General features: G+C 40.2%; 1 protein-coding gene across 7 annotated transcripts in view; it reads left to right on the top strand.

Moving 5' to 3' along the window:
- LOC114462956 (arf-GAP with coiled-coil, ANK repeat and PH domain-containing protein 3-like) overlaps positions 1-8,002 on the top strand; it is a 65,289-nt gene extending 57,287 nt beyond the window's left edge. Inside the window, exons 18-26 of one of the 7 annotated variants that reach the window (XR_003674045.1) lie at positions 714-934; positions 1,106-1,198; positions 1,325-1,429; positions 1,598-1,821; positions 2,048-2,157; positions 2,639-2,749; positions 3,094-3,267; positions 6,032-6,081; positions 7,293-7,384. Coding sequence is in view for 6 of the 7 variants with exons in the window: in XM_028446094.1 (XP_028301895.1) it covers positions 714-934; positions 1,106-1,198; positions 1,325-1,429; positions 1,598-1,821; positions 2,048-2,157; positions 2,639-2,749; positions 3,094-3,155; positions 6,032-6,081; positions 7,293-7,361 (1,045 nt within the window). In the remaining variant the exon portion in view is untranslated. Of the gene's footprint in view, positions 1-713; positions 935-1,105; positions 1,199-1,324; positions 1,430-1,597; positions 1,822-2,047; positions 2,158-2,638; positions 2,750-3,093; positions 5,475-6,031; positions 6,082-7,292 lie in introns of those variants that run through there. The other 6 variants (XM_028446097.1, XM_028446095.1, XM_028446096.1 and 3 more) reach the window with 6 other exon arrangements.
- Positions 8,003-21,768: the final 13,766 nt, after the last annotated feature.

Below are 21,768 nucleotides of genomic sequence, written 5' to 3'. Positions count from 1 at the left end.
TTCTGTAATCTAGGATATTGTTTTTCAACTAATTCAGTGGCCATTGAAGCACCTTCACTAACTTCCTGTGGGGTCGATTCATGAAAAATAGCTCAATTATAGGTCTCGCATATATTACTGCAGACATGGGAAACTGTCTGCAGTAGTATATGCATGTCTTTGTGCAGCCCCAAGACAAACAGGCAAAAACACACACAAGGATGACAAGAAATGCACACAATGACTCCAAAACAAACAAAATGCTAGTAAAATGCACATGACTTAAAAAAGACATAACAAGGCAACAAATCACACAAAATAACTCCAAAAACACACTAAGCGCCAATTTTTTCTATATCAATGCTCTGATTGATTATTATTCTAATTGCTGACATACATGCCCCCCCCCCACAGTGATAAAGTTTGTTCTGTACTACTGTATATAGCTGTATACATGAGAATACTTCTGCAATCTTCTGTTGTCAGTCTGCCCCAGGGCATCTGTGGCTACAGTAGTAGCTTCAATATGTTTAAAAACAAGTAAAAATCCCTATAATGGCTGATTAGCTGCATTGATAGTTAATCAAAATAAACCATCCCATCAGAAGTATAACATAGTGGAGCCCCCAGGAATGTTATGGATTGCCAGAATCATTTGAACAATTTAAAATGCTCCGTTGCGTTATGCTCGTGTGTATTGTTTGCCTGTTTCTAATGTTTGTGCTCATCTACAGGCAAGAAAAGGAGGCCTGGATCAAGTCAAAATATGTCGAAAAACGCTATCTGAAGAAGATGAGTGGGTGTGAAGCACTGGCTGAAGGTGAAAGAAAGTCCCGCCCCTGGAGAGTGAAGAAGTGCCAGCGAAACAACAGCTCTGTCCATGCTCCCAACAAAGCCCGCAGGAAATATCATCGCTATGAGCGAGGCAGCGCCTCTCCTGCAAACCTCACTGCAGGTCAGTGCATCTCTTAAATGTAGAGATGGTTTTCAGTATCATTGGCATGGACATGGTTTACTGAATAGTGATTTTAAAAAAAAGTAAAGATAACCTATATTGATCATAAAGAGGGGAATTCCAAAAATATTGGCAGTTCTCATTTCCTTCTGATTTCTTCTGTCTCTGCAGCAGCTGCAGCAAAGTTTCGCCGTGACTCTTTGTTCTGTCCTGATGAGCTGGACTCACTGTTCTCCTACTTTGACACAGGCTCTGGTCCTCGCAGTAAGTCCACTCTACATGTATTTAATGTAGTTAAAGATGCACTTAATTATAGTTCTGCCATTGACTGTTGCATCATACATTATGTGTGGTGTAAGGATTAACGTGTCCGTGGCTTGGCGATGCTTGGCCCCGCAGGTCTAAGTAGTGACAGCGGCCTGGGAGGAAGCACTGATGGCAGCACAGACATCCTAGCGTTTGGAGGGTCGGTGGTGGACAGTGTAACAGAGGAAGGTATGTATGTTCATCTGCACATCTGGTGGTTTTCTGTTTATTGTCTGGTTATTAACTATTACACTTGAGCATTATTATTATTATTATTGTTATTCAGATGCATTTCAACACAAGGCAGACATTCAAGCAGTCAGTGTTTCAATCCTTCCTTTGCTCTGACACTCACAGAAGAAGAGTCTGAGGAGTCCTCCAGTGGGGAGGTGGAGATTGAACAGGAAGTGTCGTCAGACCCCGAAGACCCCAGAGAGCTCCACCCTGGGGCTCTTCTGTACCGATCCTCTCGGCTCCACAACCTGCCCCTCATGGCTGAGGCACTGGCACACGGAGCAAATGTGCATGCTGCAAGTGACGAAGAGGAGGGGAAAACGCCACTCATTCAGGCTGTGATTGGGGTAAGGAAATGTGTGCAATGTACTGTATGTTAAAACTGTTAAAGGTCCTGACAAAGATCAAATCAAATGCCAAAAGGCCAGCAGGTGTATTACAAAAAAAGATTCTGAGTTAGATTTGCAAGTTTTTGGTTTTGTATTCAATGATAGGATTCAAATGTATTTAATGAAGTGTTTCAATATGAAAAAAACTGTTTTTTCTTTTTCATCTTGTGTGTAACTGTTCCAGGGATCTTTGATAGCCTGTGAGTTCCTGCTGCAAAATGGAGCTGATGTTAACCAAAGGGACATGCGAGGGAGGGGCCCACTGCACCACGCCACCTACCTGGGACACACTGGGTAAGAATATAATTAATGCTCTAAAAAAATTTCACTCAGTTATGTCAGGTCGGTTTTTTTATTACCCCACCAAATCTGGATCTGATTCAAGTTTTGCACACTTCATCTTGGTTTTTTCGACTCAATGGGGTTATCCACACATTTGCACCTACTGTATCGATATCAATGATAGATATTTTTCACAAGCCTTTAAAGTGAGAATGATCATGGTACTATGATTAGGATCATTGATCCAGATAACTGTCAAGACCCTGAATTTGCTTTTTTTTAGCACAAGGGTAAACATCATACTTAGTATAACTTCAATAAGCAATTCTTTTCATTAACCTAAACTCCTTGCAGCAATATTTTAGGTAATAACTTTGAAACTATGAAAAAAAAAACATTTGACACTTCTCTGACACTTCATTTTCTCCTTTTGTTTGTGCTGACTTTTTTGTGTGGCTTTGCTTCTTCTGTTTCTACGTTTCTGCTTGCACAGTCAGGTGTGTCTGTTCCTAAAGCGAGGAGCATCGCAGACAGAGGTGGACGAGCAAGGCCATGACCCGCTCAGTATTGCTGTCCAGGCTGCCAACGCAGATATTGTCACGCTGTAAGAACTGCATGTGTATTAATGGCCTACTCGTCACAAAGTGTTAAACTGGATGGTTGTAGTTCTGCTAGACATTCACGCCAAAATCATATAATCCCAAATTTAAATTGAAACGATAGGTAGTAGATTTAAACATAAAAAATTACTACTATTCTGATCTAGTGATGCTATTCTTGTATTGATCTACTTAATGACTCTTATCATCACATTATACACATTTATCCCTACACCTCCACATTACTTCCTACATTTACCTTTATATTTTGTTTTTTTTTGGACCTGAACATTGTCTTTTTATGCACCTTTCCATCCCATGCACCCCATCTATCTGCTCTTTTCTGCAGGTTGCGTCTAGCACGGATGAATGAGGAAATGCGAGAATCGGATGCTCCCCTCGGTCAGCCAGGTCAATACCCCAGCAGCAGCCCCACTGAGCAGCAGTATAAGAAGTGCATCCAGGAATTCATCTGCCTGAACATAGACGAGTGCTAGTGGTCACCTCTTAGATCAAAGCTCAAGTATTTCCATTTTCCTCCTGTGACTCTGATCCTCATATGATGAGCGCAGAAGTTGCCTTTAGACACTGATCTCAGCTCCATCTGTAGATCAAAGCTTACAGGCAACTTTTAGTGAACTGGGTGACAAAGGAGAGAGCTGGGGAGCCCCCATGAATATATTTAACTCTACTGACAAAACAGACACCACCTTGTTTCCTTTTCGGAACCATTCATGCTATCACATGCTACGTTACACGTGAAGTAACTCCACATCTGCTTCTTTGGTGGTTTGCTAACAAGCGTTATCCTCTAACTCGTGGTAACATTTTGTAACCTCCTGTGCAAGGGTGTGGGCCTATTCTTACATAACAACTCTTGCAACATTAACCCACTACAATTTATATCTATCCAAGACCATTTATGTAACGTTCTGCCTAGCCATCTCTTCTCAACCGGAGATGTAAATGTAATTATTTAAAGGTTTAGAAACCGTGTACTGTGGCATGAGGTTGGGGGGAAAAAAGCGAACTGTATTTGTCCCACAATTTAAGGGAAAAGCCTAAAGGACAAGCTACAGTAGAAGTGGCCAGGGCAGTTTACTGTGTATGAATAGGAGTGAGGAGGAAGACCTTTATGTACAACTGTGACTAAATTACTGAAGGGCTGATAAAGCCCACTTTATCAGATAGTCTGTGACGTGATGAGTGGAAGAGTGAATGATGTGTGAGACAGAGTTAGGGTGTAACGTTATGATACGTGATGTAAAGGAAAAAAAAAGTAAACTGTGCACTTTTCCCATTTACAGTATTATGATTTTGTTTTATTCTCATTTAGTTTCAACATGTGATTTATTTTCTGTCTAATAATGTCTGTTTTTATTTATGTTCATCCTCACAGAGGACCAGTGCAATGCATTATTGGATGCAGTTTCCATCTGCATTTGAGTTAGAGATTGTCATTTTATTCTATGAGTGTTTTGCAGCATTTAAAGCTGTCTTTTTAGTAGCCTGAGGTAATATCATGAAAGAAACATGTTCAGCTTTTGTTTTTTTCAAAATATAAATATTACTTTAAGATTGCCTTAGCTTGTTTTTAGGACAGGCGTTCAAACACCTTTTGTTGGTTTTGCAAGATTATTAGGAAATCCTGTTAGAGAGGATGAAATCATGAAACTGCAGTGATTCACTGCTTAAAATATAATTTTTTTTAATTTAAGTTAGGCCAGAGCAGGAAGTGCAGTGAAGGAGTGCACAAAAACTGGGTTTACATCTAACCTTTGCAGAGAATGAGTAACTCCTAAATATACAAACGTACCTGTAGTTTCCTGTAAATAGCCATCTGTATCTGTGGTGATGTTATAGAGCACATTTCTTTACAGCAGTTTGGACACGTGTGTAATTCGATGACGCACACACTGGCCAGTTCAGACATTTTTACCCCCGTTCTTTTCTTCATCGTTTTTTTGGTTACATTTGACATTGTTTGCATCCAGAGCATGATGGAACATTTGGCTATGGTTAAAACACTTTGTGCAGTGCAGTCTTGTGAAATAAGCATGATGACCTCCTTAGTGTCAGGACTTTCTTCCTATTTGCCACATTGAGATATTCTTCCAACCACAGAGCAAACAAATGGTCCTTCATGTCAAGAATACTATCAGGTTTATTTTTTTTTATATACAATGTTGTTGTTTAATTTTCTCTGCCAAAGATTTTATTTTATTTTTTTGTAACGGGAAAGTGTCTGACACTGTTGCATAACTTAATTTAATCATCAAAGTGTTCCCAATAGAAACAGCTTATAGTGTTGCCATCTTTTCTGACGTGACAGCTTGGTAGAAACACTGTTAGTGTGCTCACATTTTCCATCTTAGGAGACAGAGATGTAACTTACCTGGTTTGTTAGAAGGTGGCAGGTGGTTTCCTGCAATAGATTGATGTACTTTGAGTAGAACCGGCCTTTGGGGGGTGATGTGAAGCTAATGTGACCAAACGGAAGGCGGAAGTATTAAATGTCGTGTCCATTGTGTGTGTTGACATGTAAGAGTGTATAAAGATGCTGTAAATACAACACCTGTGTATTTGAACTTGATGCCAACTGCCTGCCTCTCAGCATTCAATCACAGATTATGACTGTCTTATTACCTGTCCTACGTTTATCCTATTGCTCTTTTTTCAAATATGAAAAAAAAAACTTGCTTCTTATGCAGAACATAACACTGAACTACTCTGAGGTGTTTGTCTGTTTATTGACATTTTAATATCTTTGGGATACTTCCTTCCTTGTCGTTAGAAGCACTACGGACAAAAAAGACAACAATAAAACTAAGAAAACTCTTGACTAACTCTGCTTCCTGCTTAATCCACTCTTTGCTGTTTCATGTGTCATCGATTCTGTGTCTAACATTCTCCCAACACTGCATTTAATACTAGTTTATCTCAAATATGCTTAAAGATAACTTGATTCTTGATGTTGTGAGAATGTAGCATCTGGTGATTTTAGGGGGGATTGGTCAACTCTTGGGTAGCACTTGGCTTAATCAAAGCACCCTAGAAATCCACACGGTAAAGAGAAACCTGCAACTGTTTAGAATGTTCACTAATACTGCAAACTAACATGCAGCAGCAACACAGAACCTTGAATAATACTCTCATGTATGTGAATATTTTATTGTCCCACTAAATATGTCCTCACATATCAAAACCTTCTGATTCTTTGCACTAAAATCAAACATCAAATGTAATAACCACCATACACTGACCTATCACTGCTTCTGTTACCACAGGGGTTACCCCAGGCAGCAGCAGAGTTAAAACCAAGGATGTTCGGGATAGAGTGAGTGAAGCATTTGGGGTCATCTTGTTTCCAGATCACTCTTTTACTCTTTCCAAGTGTCACTGAGGTGTTTCACTCTATTGTTCGTCCCACCTAAAGAAAAGCAGCATCTCAGTCTGAACCTCTTTTGTCAAACTAAACTTCCTCTTAAAGGTGCGTTCACACCGAATGCGACTAGATTACATTCAAAATCAATGTAAATGACGGGACTTCGAGCGAACTCCCTTCAAATGACCTGACTTGCATGATTTTGGTTACCAGAACCTGCGTGACCTAGTCGCTTAAAGTTCAAAAGTTTGAACTTTTCAAACGTCAACTACGTCGTCCTTCACTGTCTGTAGAGCCGAGGCAGAAGCCCCTCCCTCCCACTACAGGGTGCACAGGGAGGCTGTACACTTCCTCAACTTACTGGGGCAAAATGAAAGCGGTTAACTTCTTGAATAAGCCAACATTCTGAGTGAACTCATCCTTTAGTAACTCGGTAAGTTGATCATTTAAACTGTAAAAGCGGCAGTTTTAATGACAAGTGCTGTAAACGTACGGCCGGAGAAGAAGTGATCAGCCCCCCCTCTCCCCTGTCACTGGCTCCACACACATTCTGTTCCCTGTTCATCACATCACTGGAGCGATGAAGTGATGAGTGACCAAAAAGCGCCACTATGTTCAAGCGACTCATCACGGGCGCTTGAAGTGACTGCAGTCACTACAGTCATGTTCAGTGTGAATGCACCTTTACTGTTCTTAATCTTTGGTTTGTAAATCAAAAGTCAGCCTTTATTATAAAACTAGAAATTATTAGATTAGATGATTAGATTATTTGCGTTTCCTCCCGGGGACAAATAAGGTTGTTTATTTTTAATTGAAGTGAATTAGAACAGCTACAGTTTTCTAGTGTGTTATATATCACCAGAATATTATTCTATATTTTTTTAATCCTTTTGTATTACATCTCAAATCTGTCTTCTGACACTTTCTTCTCACATATCTGCTGTGCATCGTTTTAAACCATATCTATAAAAATGCAGCACAACACATGAACTATTTGTGTGTTTTCCCCTCTACCTCTGGGTCAAGATAACTTGGCTTTCTCTGTTCTGTTCTTTCTCACTGATGGTTTACTGGGTGCTATTGAGGTTCTCCAGCATGTTCAACCTATCTGCACAAGTCTCATGGAGGTGAGACAAGGCCATTGACAGTAGTGTCTGTTGCAGGTAACGTCTCCTGTGGTGACGTATTTTGCCAGTTTTCTATCCTCGCGTCTCTCCATCCCGAAAAGCTGAGGAGAAGAAGCCTCCAGTTCAGCCACTGCAAGGAGCAACTGGGAGTATCGCTGCCCTCCCACTGCTCTACAGTCACTTTGAAATGAAAATGAATTCATCAACATGTGATTTCAATAATATGGGCAAATGCTGTTGAAATAAACAGTTTTCTTTATTTTAAAATCATTAAATTGGGCTATGCAACAGGTTTGAGATATAATTTTTACATGTTTGTAAATATATGTGAACAGTTATTTAAAATACATCACTGCTCATTCATTCAGTCTCTCATTAGACCATGATTTTTCAGCTGTGGTAACATACCAGTAATATTATCCTCAGTCAATCTCAATGTATTTTTCCTCATTTGAAAAGATTACATTTTTCCTATCTATCTGCGTGCTTCCTAAATAGAAAATTTGTTGGACAAAAATATGAAAACCATCCCACTAAATGAATAGGGTATCTTATTAGTAAGCTTCATCTCATTGCATTAGGAAATATTAAACTAATGTTATAGGATACTAAGATACATGTCTCTCTGCTGTAATCCAATGAGTGGCCTAACTACTACTTCCAAGCCGGGTCTCCAACTTCTCCCAATTGTTATCCATGACACGTAGACGATCCAAAAGCAGCTCTTGCTTGCTTTTGATATCAATCAACACATGAGTCTGAGTGTTCAGAGCCCTGCTACATCCTTCAGAAATCACTGGCAGCTTTTCCAAAACAGTCGCCAGCGTAGTACGGACTTTTCGATAGATTAGGAAGCCACCAGCTCCGATCAGCAGCATGCCTACTATCATTATTCCAATCATGTAGATGTCCTCCACGTCTTCCACAGAAAGGATGGACAGACACACAACTCGCCACTTGTTCCAAGGGTCAAGTGTGTATCCAGCCGCAAACGTCCCGCTTGGACATGCAGGTTCACCACCCCCGGTTCTTTTCGTCGAAAAAATCTGATCGATTGCACTGAGAGACCAACTATTTAATTCCATTATTCCGGTTTTGGAGGAGCTGCAGAGAGAGGCTCTTGTTAGGCTCACAAGACCAGACAAAGCAGCAGCAGGGAGAGAGATAAGAGAGGAAGGGAGGGAGAAACAGAGAGTGCGACTGTCCTCGTCGAGAGAAGCAAGAAGAAGTATGTAGTACTGTATAATTCCTTTACACAAATAAAAAATGCAAATCATTTAAGTGCCATTTTAAAAATATAAATATTAAATAAACAAAAGACTGGATGGGAAACCACATGCTATGAGTTCGTTGTTTGTCATCTTTGTTTAAAGCTATTGTTGGCAATTTAGGAAAACTAGCGTGATTTCGGCTAGCAAGACCTGCACTAAGCTCCGCCCCCTACCTCCTCCTCCTGTATGCTCCTGTCGGGACTTCATCCGAAAACCACGACCCCACAAGAGGGGGGCGTGAGCAGGACGAGACCTTAAGGCATCTGATTGGTTGTTTCCATTTGGACCGAATGGAAGGGACTGGTCAGAGTTTTTACAGGATTCCAGCTGTTACTGATTCTTTTTGTTCCTTTTTCTGAATACATATTGTATTGACTACTCTCAGGATGGAAGGAAAATTTCACCCAGTATACCAAAAAGTGTTTCTGAACAGGATTGCAAATTCCACCTTTAACTATGTACAAGCATAGACTCATGCATGTGTTGTTTGCATGAGTATACGCTGAAAGTTTGTGTAGTGATTATTTAGATGCACGGTGAGATGAGGGGTCAGTTTTTATAAGTTCTTTGAACTTCTTCCTGCTCCTTTTGAGTACCATTGTTTTAGTTTTGTTATTATGTAAAATAAGTTTGTAATATGCTGCTCAAATGAATAAAAATGTAAAATTAAAAAAAAAAAAACTCTGGATGAATGCCAGCCCCACTAGAGGCCAAGATCCAGTCTTCCTTTTGTTTCCAAAATTATTGACAGGAACGACATCCAGACTTTAAAAATAACTTTAAACTTGAAAAAATATCTGTACACTGAGTTCCTAATGGAGTATCTAAAGCCCCATTCGCACGGGATCAGTATTCTCTGGGGATGCAATGTAATAAATAAATTACCCCCCAATGTCCGCTTATTATGTGGCGCATTCGCACGGGATAGCCGAAGCCTGAGATTTTGCTGAAATTTAAGTAGTGGTACTAGTAGTAGTTCACTTGACATGATGACAGCGTGTGAGTTGATGTTAAAACCACTTTACAGGCTTTTGACTACAGCTCAGTGCTGTGTTACTGCTAGCGCTAACCAGCTGTATGAAATAGAAGGCTACAAACAGAAAGAAAAAAAAAAGATTCATACCACACGGTCAGAGTTGCCACCTTTCAGAAAAGAAAATAAGGGACACCATCATTTGTGTCTGCAGGCTCATCTAAACTCTTTCCTGTGTCTCGTCCATCATTAACCTTGAATTTTTTATTAATTCATTTCTGATTTTTTGTTCATTTTAGAATTTAAACTTCATGTTTTGGTGTATTTTAAAAAGTTGTGCAACAAATGATGACTGATGGATGAAAAGAAAAAGTCTGTGCTCATGTAAAAAAATTTTTATAATGTTGAAAAATAAACTGAAATGTAGCAGTCTGCAACCATTACTCTCAAAAGGACCACAAAAGTACCATCTCAATGAAGTCAATATAGTGTATAAAATGGTATATGTAGTTACAATTATATCTAATAATATTATTATATATAAATATTTTTTTTTGTTTGTTGATGTATTTGTAGTGCTACAAAAATAACTTTAAAGATAACACATGATCATACTTGCACATAGTAATTGCTTATTTCTTGCAACATATCAAGCATGCATATTACTGCACGTTGGCAGTTAATTAAATATTTCCCCACACAAATAAAATCTCTATTTTCTTCCAGAAGAGTCTTTTTGTTGGTTTAGTTTTCTTACCAGGGATTTAAAACATAAGGTTAACCACAGGAGCAAGTAAAGTTTATGGTTGATGATAGTTATTTTTAGGTTGACAAATTGTTATATCATGATTTTTTTTGGTGTCAATGTCATTTATCATTAACACCCTCTGTAAGAAATAACAATTCATTATTTTAATATTGTTTTATAGCTATAGGGAGCCATTGCTAAAACGTCAAAGAGCCACATGAGGCTCCAGAGCCACAGGTTGCAGACCCCTGTCCCGAGGGGTACACATACCCCAGTTTGGGAACCACTAGAATATACAGAAATCTCTACAAACATTTTTAACCTATAGCGAATATATATAATGTAAAATAAAATATTCATGTATTTATTTATTTAATTAATGTTAACCTATCAGTATGATTTTTGTTTAGACCATACATAATATGCCTATTTATATTGTCTAATACTACTGTAATAATAAATAAATGATCTTTCATTAAACTTTAAAACCTCCACATTCTAAACATTAAATCAAATTATAGTAGTCTTTCAAATTAATCAATTTTACAAGCTTACAATCCAACCATGATGTGCCTTACTGTATCAGCCTCAGGAGATGATGGATGTATGAAGAACTTCTCAGATTGTTCATATCTACAGTGTTGTTCTCCTAAGGCTGTTTGAGACACTGAAAACTCTCTAAAGTTTAGGGTCTGAGCTGCAGCTCTGATGTGTGTCGTCTCTCTCTGTCCAACAGTCCGTGAAACCATCACACACACAGCCAGGTACACAGTACACACCAAGACACACCACAGAGAGCGGTGGTCCTAGGTAGATCCCACCACGACGATGTTGCTGGCCTTGGCATTCCTGCGTTTTTGTGTGTGACGGTCTGACGGACATGTCTAGTGTTCTGGTCATTTATGCAAATACAGAACAAACAGTGTTCAATTTTGGCTCAGTACGGGACGCACCATTTAATGCCAAATAAGGAACGATTCCGTATTTTAAGAGACGGGTGGCAACCCTACGCACAGTGCAAAGCACGACTTGATCCATCATTTACTTCTGATATTGCTTCTTCTCTTCAGCCTTCCCTTTTTGTTTTGTTACGAGCCAATAAGGTTTTGGTCCTAAGTAAATAAACATGCATCCCGGAAACAAAACAACGCGTATTCGTGCATCAGATCCCACCGATTTCTGTCCAAATCAGAGAGGCCTATTTGCATTGGAGTAGTATTACCACAGAACCTCGGAGTTCAGTCAAATATAATAGGTAATTTGCGGGGGAATTCTTACTTTACAAATTACTGACATACTTCACAGTCATTCTCCGGAACTATTACAAATTTCATGTGGTCACTTGGCAAAAGTAATCCCGTGCGAATAGGGCATGTTTCTCAAGCTTGAAGAGCTATGAGACGGTGGTTTGGTATAGATTTCCAGTGCGTCAACACTAAATGTCTTGCTATTAAAGACAGAAAGGCTAAAGCATCCCCCTGTGTACTTGAAAGAGCAGACCCTACAGGAACTACTCCAAATAATGCAATTTCTGGGTCTGGATGTATTTCCTTACCACAAATAATAGAAAATATTTCAAAGATGGCTGCCAAGAATGGTATGAGACAAGGGCAGCTCCAAAATGAATGGTAAAGAGTCGCTTCATCCTGGTGGCAGTGGGGACAAGTCTTATCTAAACCTGGGAACATTTTTGCTAGTCTGCTTCTGCTAAAGTGTAATCTATGTATTACTTTAAACTGTAATACGAACATAACTAATGCATATGGATGTAGAATGGATTCTGAAAACTGCAGACTGCCATGTTTCATCTAAGATCCCAAAGTTTTCATGCTAAGAGGTAGTGGAGCACCAAGCACAGATGTTAAAGATACTGGATTACACAAAGCCTGCTCCATTTTAGCCCATACTGGTCCATTGCTATGGTCAAATTGTGATAACCAAAAAACCATTCTGTGAGTATTGGAGGCCCAATAATAATGTAAAAGGTTGGGCAGTCCCAAGCCCCCCTCTGTCTTCTTTTTCACCAGATATGATTTCTTAATCCTTGGGATGGATTTATTTCAGAAAAATTCTTTAAAAAATGACTTTGTGATCAAAACAGGTATTGTTTGAAAGAAAAACAAAAACCTTGGTGAGATGTTCATCTTGACAGAGCTGAGTCTACCAGCTAGAGAAACAGGGAGTGATGACCATTGATTGAGATCCAGTTTGGCCCTCTCCAGTGCTGGTTTCATATTGTGTTTGAATAGATCCTTCAATTTGCATGATACTGAGATCCCCAAGCAGGCAAAGCTACAGTATCATGAGCCAGTTGAAATGGAAACTCGTCAAAGTAAATGCGGCCTCAGCGTTATCTGGAAATATAATGCTCTTTGACAGATTCATTTTGTAACCCGAAATTTGATCAAAATAGTAATTATGTCTAGGGCTTTAGTAATTGAGATGTCAGTTTTAGAAAGATACAAAATTAAATCATCAGCATGACCCCCCCTTAAGTCGGATTCATTCCTCATTGCCATTACCAAGGGCTCATTGCTATATCAAAAAGAAGTGGGGACAGGGGACAGCTTTAAATAAATAATAAAGCTGTGAACAGCTTTAAATAAAGTTCTGGTTGCATTCAGGGATTGTTTTGACGTGTTCTCAGTAAATGAATTAAAACAAAAATGTCCACCTTTGCCATTGATATTTTTGATTCTTTAATTCATTAATAATTCCAGGGTTTAATAAATACTGTATACAAAGAGGTTCGACCAAACAGGTGAACACAGCAGCCCAACCAAGCGCAGTCGAAAAACTGTTTGTTTCTCTCCAGAATCACCAACCCCCGTGCCAACACCAAGGCAACCTACAGTAAATAACCAGCCTACATCGCCCACATTAGGCTCAGGTAAACACAAATACAAAATAAAATAAAAGTATAAATAATGTTAAAAAAATAAATTATGGCTTCTACAGGGAGAGTAAATTGAGCTTTTTTCTTTCATGGCTGTAGCCGTGGTCAGTCAATGCAAGGCAACCAAAAATGGTTGTGTCGCTTAGGGCAGCTCCACCTGTCAGTAGGAAATTTATCTAATTTGATAGAAAATCATGTCCATCCTCAGAAAGGTTCACACAGACAGGACTCAGTGACATACAATGATATAGGGCTCTTAGCGACTTTTTATTTTGGGACCCTCTTACACTGAAGAATGAACATTCACACATGATTATCATTCACCTACACTGAATTTCTCACATCAATTATCAACTACATTTTAATTTTTTCTCTTTGTTTGAGATGTGGTCTTGTATTAAAATGATATCCTGAGATATCGTCAACTACCTGGTTTTAAACCTGACCCAATCTGGGTCGTACTTTTTATAAAGTCAGACCTTTTACCTGAAAAACAATGAGAAATACAGCACATTTTAGCTGTACATTTTAGGAACTTTGTTGCTACTGTAGCAGGCTATTAAATGTGATTATATTAGGTCAATTATGCCACATGCAGTTGCTTGATATAAATTATATTATCATCACACTAGAATAATAGTTAAGAGCTGCTGCTATCAACAATTCACTTACCTGTCAAGAAATGGGCCGAACAAATTCGGATGTTGTCCAAATTTTTGCCTCGTAGATCCTAGTTGTGCTTCACTAACCACAAGCGCCTCCTTTCCTCTGATAACTTTCAAAATTGTTCTCCCTGATTTGTTATAACTTTTGGCAGTGTATAAAACGCCAAATGTTTTTCACGGTCTGACCGATTAGTACAGCCATAAACACGGCAATAATTCATCATTTTCTTTTGTTCGACTTTCGGAATCTGTTTTGTTTACCTGCTGAGTACCTCCAATATGGCAACTACTGGTTTGATGGCGTGGTGATGACATGCTGTTAAAACCCTCTATAGACGGAAGACTCTCCGCCAACTTGTATGGATCTACACTACCAATGAACCTTAACTTTTCCAACTATCGTGTCCTTCCCTGTATGCCTTTGCATTTATAATGCATTTTGAGGAGCTTTTCTGTGGTTTTGGATATTCATCCATTGTAGTGTTTACCTCCTAGTGCCTCCATTATGACCGTGCATCCGGGTTACTGTCCAGAATGTGACGTAGGTGAACACCCTCAATTGGCAAATACCCACAGCGGCCCGTCAACTCTTTGGAGCCAAAGAAACTGTACAACATGTGCTCTTATGTCCATTTTTCTTAGTCAAGGAAAAAACAGGCAAACAAAGCTTTTACATGGCAAAAATCAAGTCCTCCTCTTCAGTCTCTCTTGGATGGCACAGACAGGTTTTTTCAGAGACCTCTAATGGAATTTCTAAAAGAGACTACATTTATTAAATGTTTTTAATTTTTTTAATTTATTGATCTATTCCCTCGCGTTGCTCTCTGAGATGTCAAATCTGCTGCTCAACAATCTCTCACAGTAAATAGCAGTAATTCGCATCTTTTGTTTTTGCCAACCTCCAATAGTTACCACAGAATAAGAAGTGTTGTTCCGGCTGTTCCTCCAAGTCAGTGCCTATCAGTGCCATGGATGTCAGTGTCCAATCTTGTCACGGACTGACAGATCCTTCTCAAACTATCCAGCCTGTGAAAGGATTGGGCACTGCCGGATAGTTTTGGATCCTTTCAATGCATGCGCAAAACATGTCTTTTTTTTACTGAACACAAATTAGCGCAATTACAACAGTTTACATTGCAATAAAAAATAACACAATAACAATGAATAAAAGGAAAGAGAACTAAATTTAGAGATCTTCAGGTTTCAAATGTTTACAGACTGAATAGTAGAGTTTAACAGCTTTTTTGTTTGTAAACATATTTTACAGTATTGATAGTGATTATTAGATTTCTACTTAAAGTTTATCATAGAATAGAATAGAATAGAATAGAATAGACATTTATTGATCTCCCAGAGGGGAAATTAAAAAAAAAAAAAGGGTCAGTATATTAGCCGGGATACAAACTCTGGTCTCCTGCATAGGGAGCAAGAAATCTTAATTCGTATGTAACGTAGTTTAGGGTTACGGTAAAGGTTAGTTAGTCCGTAACATACTTTAGGAATGTACATTTTAATAGTAAACAGAAGTACTGGCCATTGAGGGGCGCTACGTATGAATATCACAACAATTCATAAATACGTAGCATGTCTGTAACTTAGTTTAGGAATCTACGTATTAATAGCAAGCAGAAGTACAAGTACCTAGCGTCTTAATCACGTGACCTCTCACTTCACCTAAACTGACCAATGAGGGGCGCTACGTATGGATAGAATGTCAGTATATTGATATGACTACGTACGGATAGCAACTGTCTTTGTGCAATACCCCCCCTGGAGGCCAATCACATGGCCTGTTTTGTTATGAATAAGCTTCTATATAAAAGACCAGAGGTTTTTACTGTAGATGCAGTGATAGAACAGGTGGATGATGGTTTCTGTTTCCATATGGCAGAAGTCACATTTGTAATTAATATTTAATTTTAATCTTTCTAATGTTTTTTGGCCGGGTATATGTTACGTAAGATTTTGAAAGAAACGTCTTTAACTTTATTGTAGATACAGAGCTCCTCACCAACCGGCCACGCCCTGCTCCAGTTTATTTCTCTGTATGATGAATTCCAGTGTGAAGTAGCGTGAAGTAGTGGCATCTACAACCGGGCCTGATCGTTTTGGACATAGACATTTTATACATAGATGCCTCATGAAGTGCTGGAATGCATGAAACGTCTCCGCCATATTGGACAAGTCTTCTCACTCTACGCTAGCACTAGAGATAACTATGCCGGTAGGTGTTTTGTACAGCTTTTAATTGCAATAAACGGCGCAGTATTCAAACCAGATCCTGTGGGATTACTTTTCACAAGCAAGATTGAACAATTATTTTGGTTTATTTACAATTTAGAATATTATGTCATCGTAAGGAACATTATTTACGTGTATAAGCGCTAACTGGTACGCTCTCTCATTGTCTCTTGTTTTTTTCTTCTTCCCATGTTGAAGGTTTCCCCGTGATACAGGCTTGAGGAGGCAATGGAAGTTGTTTTAAGACAGGAGGGCTTTGTTCCTACTAATTCATCAGTGCTCTTTAATGAGCACTTCAAACCTGATCATTTTGACAAGATGGGTCAGATTGTCAGGCTTAGAGATGGTGCGACCCCATCTGTCTTCAACTTTCCATGTCATCTACAAAGAGTATGTGTATTATTACTCTACATGCTAACAGATATATGTATATTTGTAAAACAAAAGTTAAAATCACACTTTGCTAAACATACCTTTAGTTATTTCTGCATGTTTAGGGATTAGTGATGTATTGCAGTATTTTTCAACCTTTTTTTCATTGAAAAAGGCACAACACCAACTGAAAATGTTTGTTAAAAAAAAATGAAATTTTGAAGCCTATATCAACAATATACAGTTATTTTTTTTTTTTATCAAAGTGGCCTTAATTTGAATCAAATAAACAAAATAAGTGTTTTTAATGGGAACCAAATGAACAACAACAAAATCTATCATTTTTCACATTTTGTTTTTCAAATAAAAAGTGAAATTAACACTATGCAGTAATTCTTATCAAAGTGTATTGAATACAAATAATAAAAAAAAACAAACAAGTATTTTATCATCTTTCATATTTTGCATATTGGGATAAAAGTGTTTTTAAAAAACTAAAACATAAAATATGATTAATACAGTTTAACTTTATTCTGTTAAATTTTGTTTTGTTTTATAATGCATTTTTATATTTTATAATCTTATATCATATTTATATAATATAGAAGTATATTATTATTAATAAAAAAATATTAAATCTATAAGACATTGTGTGTGTGTGTGTGTGTGTGTGTGTGTGTGTGTAATAAATTCAAATGAACTATCAAACTTGTTTCTTCAATGAAATATCAAATTAATTCATTTATATATTTACCAATATGCCATAGCCTACATATTATTAGCGGTGCTAGCCTAGCATAGCCACATCGCGTAACGAGCCAGTTATCATGATGACACAGGCCTATATAGACACAAAAACACACACATAAGCCTACCCTAAAGAAAATATATGCATCCAAGCTTTTGTAAGTTCTCATCTTCTCCATTGTGTAGACGTCAGGGCTGTTAATGAGGTACTCACAAATAACAGGACATTGGCGATCTGGCCATGTCGTCGGGTCGTTTTTACATGAACCTTGACGTGCTCTGTATGGACATGATTCTAAACCAACCAGATGTAACGTTCCATCATATCCGTGTGTGGCAAGTAGAGGAAGCTTCAAGTTACCAAGTGACAACGCCACCTAGGGTAAACCTTGCATAAAGGCAGACAGGCTCGTTTTACCTTCAATCATGGGGCAGAGACAGAACCCTTAATTATAACAGGCAAGGTTCTTTATTTCACAAATTTCTTTAAAAGAGTACTCATTTCTTGTCCAATTGTGTAGAAGAATTAAACAAAACAAACTCAAACCCAAACACATGCAAAGCAAAAGCAGAATGCAAAATAAATCAAATACCAGTTATGCACAGATAATATGTACAATATTTACACAGTGGCAACTCTTAGAACCTTAAAGACGTTTTGGTAACTAATGTCTAAAGAAAATCCCAAGACCAGCTTGGGAGGGTTACTGTGTTTTTAAAGCATCCAGAACAGCACCGGTGGGAGGAGTTGCGCCACAGCGCGATGAATGGTGTGTGCCAAGACTTATTCCCAGCAGACGCGGAAGGTGCAGTTCGGTCCCGCTGTGATATAAATGCACCACATCAGGAGACAGAGGGATTATAATTTTAAAAGAGCCAGGCAGAAACCAGCAGCTTAACGATCAGAAGGAGCACCGGTCCAAAGACCCCAACAGAGGCGCGCTCCCGGCCTCCGCAGAAAGTGTGCGCAAGGTGCGCCTACCAAAAGCACCACACTGCATAAAGAAGAAGGCATTAGGGTGGACGAGGCACAGCCAGCTGGGCCAAAAGGCGAGGCATGCTGCTTACCCAAACATCCCACTCTGATGACTTAAACAATCCGCTGTCAATGGCCAATGCACACTGCGATGGCACTGGGGAAGAAGGAAGAACACGTGAGTGCCCAGTGCGCACAGCGCAGCAGCAGGAAGAGCAACTTTGTGTAAAACTCACCCAAGAGTATCAATCAATGCTCCCAAAGCAGCCGGCCGTCAGCCTACACCAGAGCACTGGAGGGAAAGCACTTTTGAGCGCAAAGTGACAATCAATGGTGCGTAAAAGGCAGCAAATAAACTCGCCAACGAGGAGGAACGGTAGTGATTGACGCAAGGTGACCACAGCGTGTTAAACCACCGCGACACTGCCAAAGGTACAACTCCACAGACTCACGGAAGAGGAGAGATCCGCGCACAGGAGAACGGCAAGTCCTACGAAAATGAACCCCATCTTGCTCCACAAAGTGCTTCCGTTGGCGAAGCAAAGCAAGAGCACGCTTTGAGAGATGGCGTCTCTCAGAAGAGGAGGGTTGAGTTTTCTGCCGCAAAAACACAAGGACCTCCTTCAACAGAGGATCGTGTTCCTGTAAGGACCTGAGGTCGGAAACAGAATGGCCTGGGAAGGCTGAGACCAAAGACTGGGTCGCTGTCACAACCGGATTGAGCACCGGGCCATGCAACAGTGCAAGAGGGGCTGGAGTACCCGGCAGATATTGGGCCAAGGCCTCAGAGCCTGAACACTGCCTGGATAGAGCATCAGCATTCCTGTTACTTCGACCTGAACGGTACCTTATGTTGAATTCAAAGGCAGCAAGCTGAGCAGCCCATCTTTGCTCTGTCGCACCCAGTTTTGCAGTCTGGAGATGGCTCAGCGGATTATTGTCAGCGTACACTGTGCACTTGTGACCCAACAGATATTCACGGAACTTCTCCGTCATGGCCCACTTGAGCGCTAAGAATTCCAACTTCATGGAGCTGTAAGTTACCATGTGGTGCTCAGTGGGCCGCAACCACCTGCTTGCGTAGGCCACCGGTCTCACCCCACTGTTTGTCTCTTGGGAGAGAACAGCTCCCAGTCCACTATAACTAGCATCCACCTCCAAAATAAACGGCTTTGAAAAGTCTGCAAACGCGAAAACGGGTCCAGACACTAGCTTCGCTTTCAAAGCCTCAAACGCCTGCTCGCACTGTGGAGTCCATGCAGCCTCTAGAGCTTTGTTCGAGCCCTTCTTAGACCTTGTGCCGGCTAGCTCAGCCACCAACCGGTGCAAAGGGGTAGCCAACTTGGCAAATCCCTCTACAAATTGGCGATAGTAGCTGGCGAAGCCCAAGAATGAGAGCAGCTCGGAAGCATTAGTGGGACGCTCCCATTGAGACACAGCCTCTATCTTTTTAGGGTCCGTGGAGACCCCCTGGTCCGAGATGACACCGCTGCATCTCCTCTTCCATGTCGGCTGCGGAAAACTGCCGAAAGGCTCCAAAAAGAGAACATTTTAGTCCTAACACCACCCCTGCTGTTCTGGATTTTTTTTTAATATATACTGTATATAGAAAACAAAAATAAGTAAAATGTCTCTGCCCATTTATTTCGTGGTGTCCTGTCGAACTACGCCAAATGTGGCAAGTAGAGGAAGCTTCAAGTTACCAAGTGACAACGCCACCTAGGGTAAACCTTGCATAAAGGCAGACAGGCTCGTTTTACCTTCAATCATGGGGCAGAGACAGAACCCTTAATTATAACAGGCAAGGTTCTTTATTTCACAGATTTCTTTAAAAGAGTACTAATTTCTTGTCCAATCGTGTAGAAGAATTAAACAAAACAAACTCAAACCCAAACAAAATACAACACATGCAAAGCAAAAACAGAATGCAAAATAAATCAAATACCAGTTATGCACAGATAATATGTACAATATTTACACAGTGGCAACTCTTAGAACCTTAAAGACGTTTTGGTAACTAATGTCTAAAGAAAATCCCAAGACCAGCTTGGGAGGGTTGCTGTGTTTTTAAAGCATCCAGAACAGCACCGGTGGGAGGAGTTTCGCCACAGCGCGATGAATGGTGTGTGCCAAGACTTATTCCCAGCAGACGTGGAAGGCGCGCTCCCGGCCTCCGCAGAAAGTGTGCGCAAGGTGCACCTACCGAAGCACCAAACTGCATGAAGAAGAAGGCATTAGGGTGGACGAGGCACAGTCAGCTGGGTCAAAAGGAGAGGCATGCTGCTTACCCAAACATCCCACTCTGATGACTTAAACAAACCGCTGTCAATGGCCAATGCACACTGCGATGGCACTGGGGAAGAAGGAAGAACATGTGAGTGCCGGTGCGCTCAGCACAGCAGCAGGAAGAGCAACTTTGTGTAAAACTCACCCAAGAGTTGCAATCAATGCTCCCAAAGCAGCTGGCCGTCAGCCTACACCAGAGCACTGGAGGGAAAGCACTTTTGAGCGCAAAGTGACAACCAATGGTGCGTAAAAGGCAGCAGATAAACTCACCAACGAGGAGGAATGGTGGTGATTGACGCAAGGTGACCACAGCGTGTTAAGCCACCGCGACACTGCCAAAGGTACAACTCCACAGACTCATGGAAGAGGAGAGATCCGCGCACAGGAGAGACAAGGGAATCTGAGCCACAACAGACCTGAACCTCAATCCCTTTGGTCCCCGCCCTGTAATCAGCAACAAACCAGGTGCGCAGGGAGGAGCGCTCCAAGAAACAGGTAGGAGGAGAGCAGAGGCATTCCACCCTGTCACAAGTGCTTGGCCTTTGGCTCTAATCTGCTGAAATATTCGTACAACATTGAGTAAATCCTCTGTGTTGTCCGCGGTAAATAGCGGTTGTCAGGAAAATGTAAACCCCTCTTAAAATGGCAAAGGATGTCACCGCAAAAATGGGCGCCGCAAATGGCTGCTCCGGTGTGTTGATGTGTCTCCTTTCACTGCAACTACCTAGTCAAATTCCTCGTATTGTTCTAAACTGTACCTGGTCAATAAAGCTCTTCTGATTCTGATTCTGATTCTGAAAAGGTGTATAGGCAGCATCAGCCTATGAGGTGTCTATGTATATAATGACTATCAGTGACGTGCCGTCAGGGTAGGCAAGGTAGGCAGTGCCTACCCAAGGGTGAATTGATAATTTGATTATTTAATTAAAATTATATAATTATATATATTATGAATAATTTATTTTTTCCATTTCCAATAGCCTACAGTTCCTATAAGTTTGAAAGTGTCCGCATTTTGTGCGTTTCATAGCCCAAATTACTAAACAGCGCTGTTTCCTGGAACAGCTGCAGTCTTTTTCTTTTTTTTTCTCGCTCAGCTGTAAGGCAGAGGGAGGCCACGCCCCCTCCCAAAGGCACGTCGCTCTTCTGCCTCCGTTCTCTTTGCGTGATTTTACGTGTTTGCGCATGCGCAGTCAGATCCCCAATATGACATCAATTTACGCTAAAGGCAGCATAGAGAGCTGCCTTTGCACGTAACTGCGCTATGCTAAATGCTATACATAAGTTCACAGCACATTAGTGAATAGATGACACGTGACTGCTGCTGCTACTTCTTT

This window comes from Gouania willdenowi, chromosome 5 (assembly GCF_900634775.1).
Source record: "Gouania willdenowi chromosome 5, fGouWil2.1, whole genome shotgun sequence".
Taxonomy (NCBI): Eukaryota; Metazoa; Chordata; class Actinopteri; order Blenniiformes; family Gobiesocidae; genus Gouania; species Gouania willdenowi.
The sequence above is the reverse complement of the archived record's forward strand: the minus strand, read 5'-3'. Positions and strand labels throughout refer to the sequence as shown.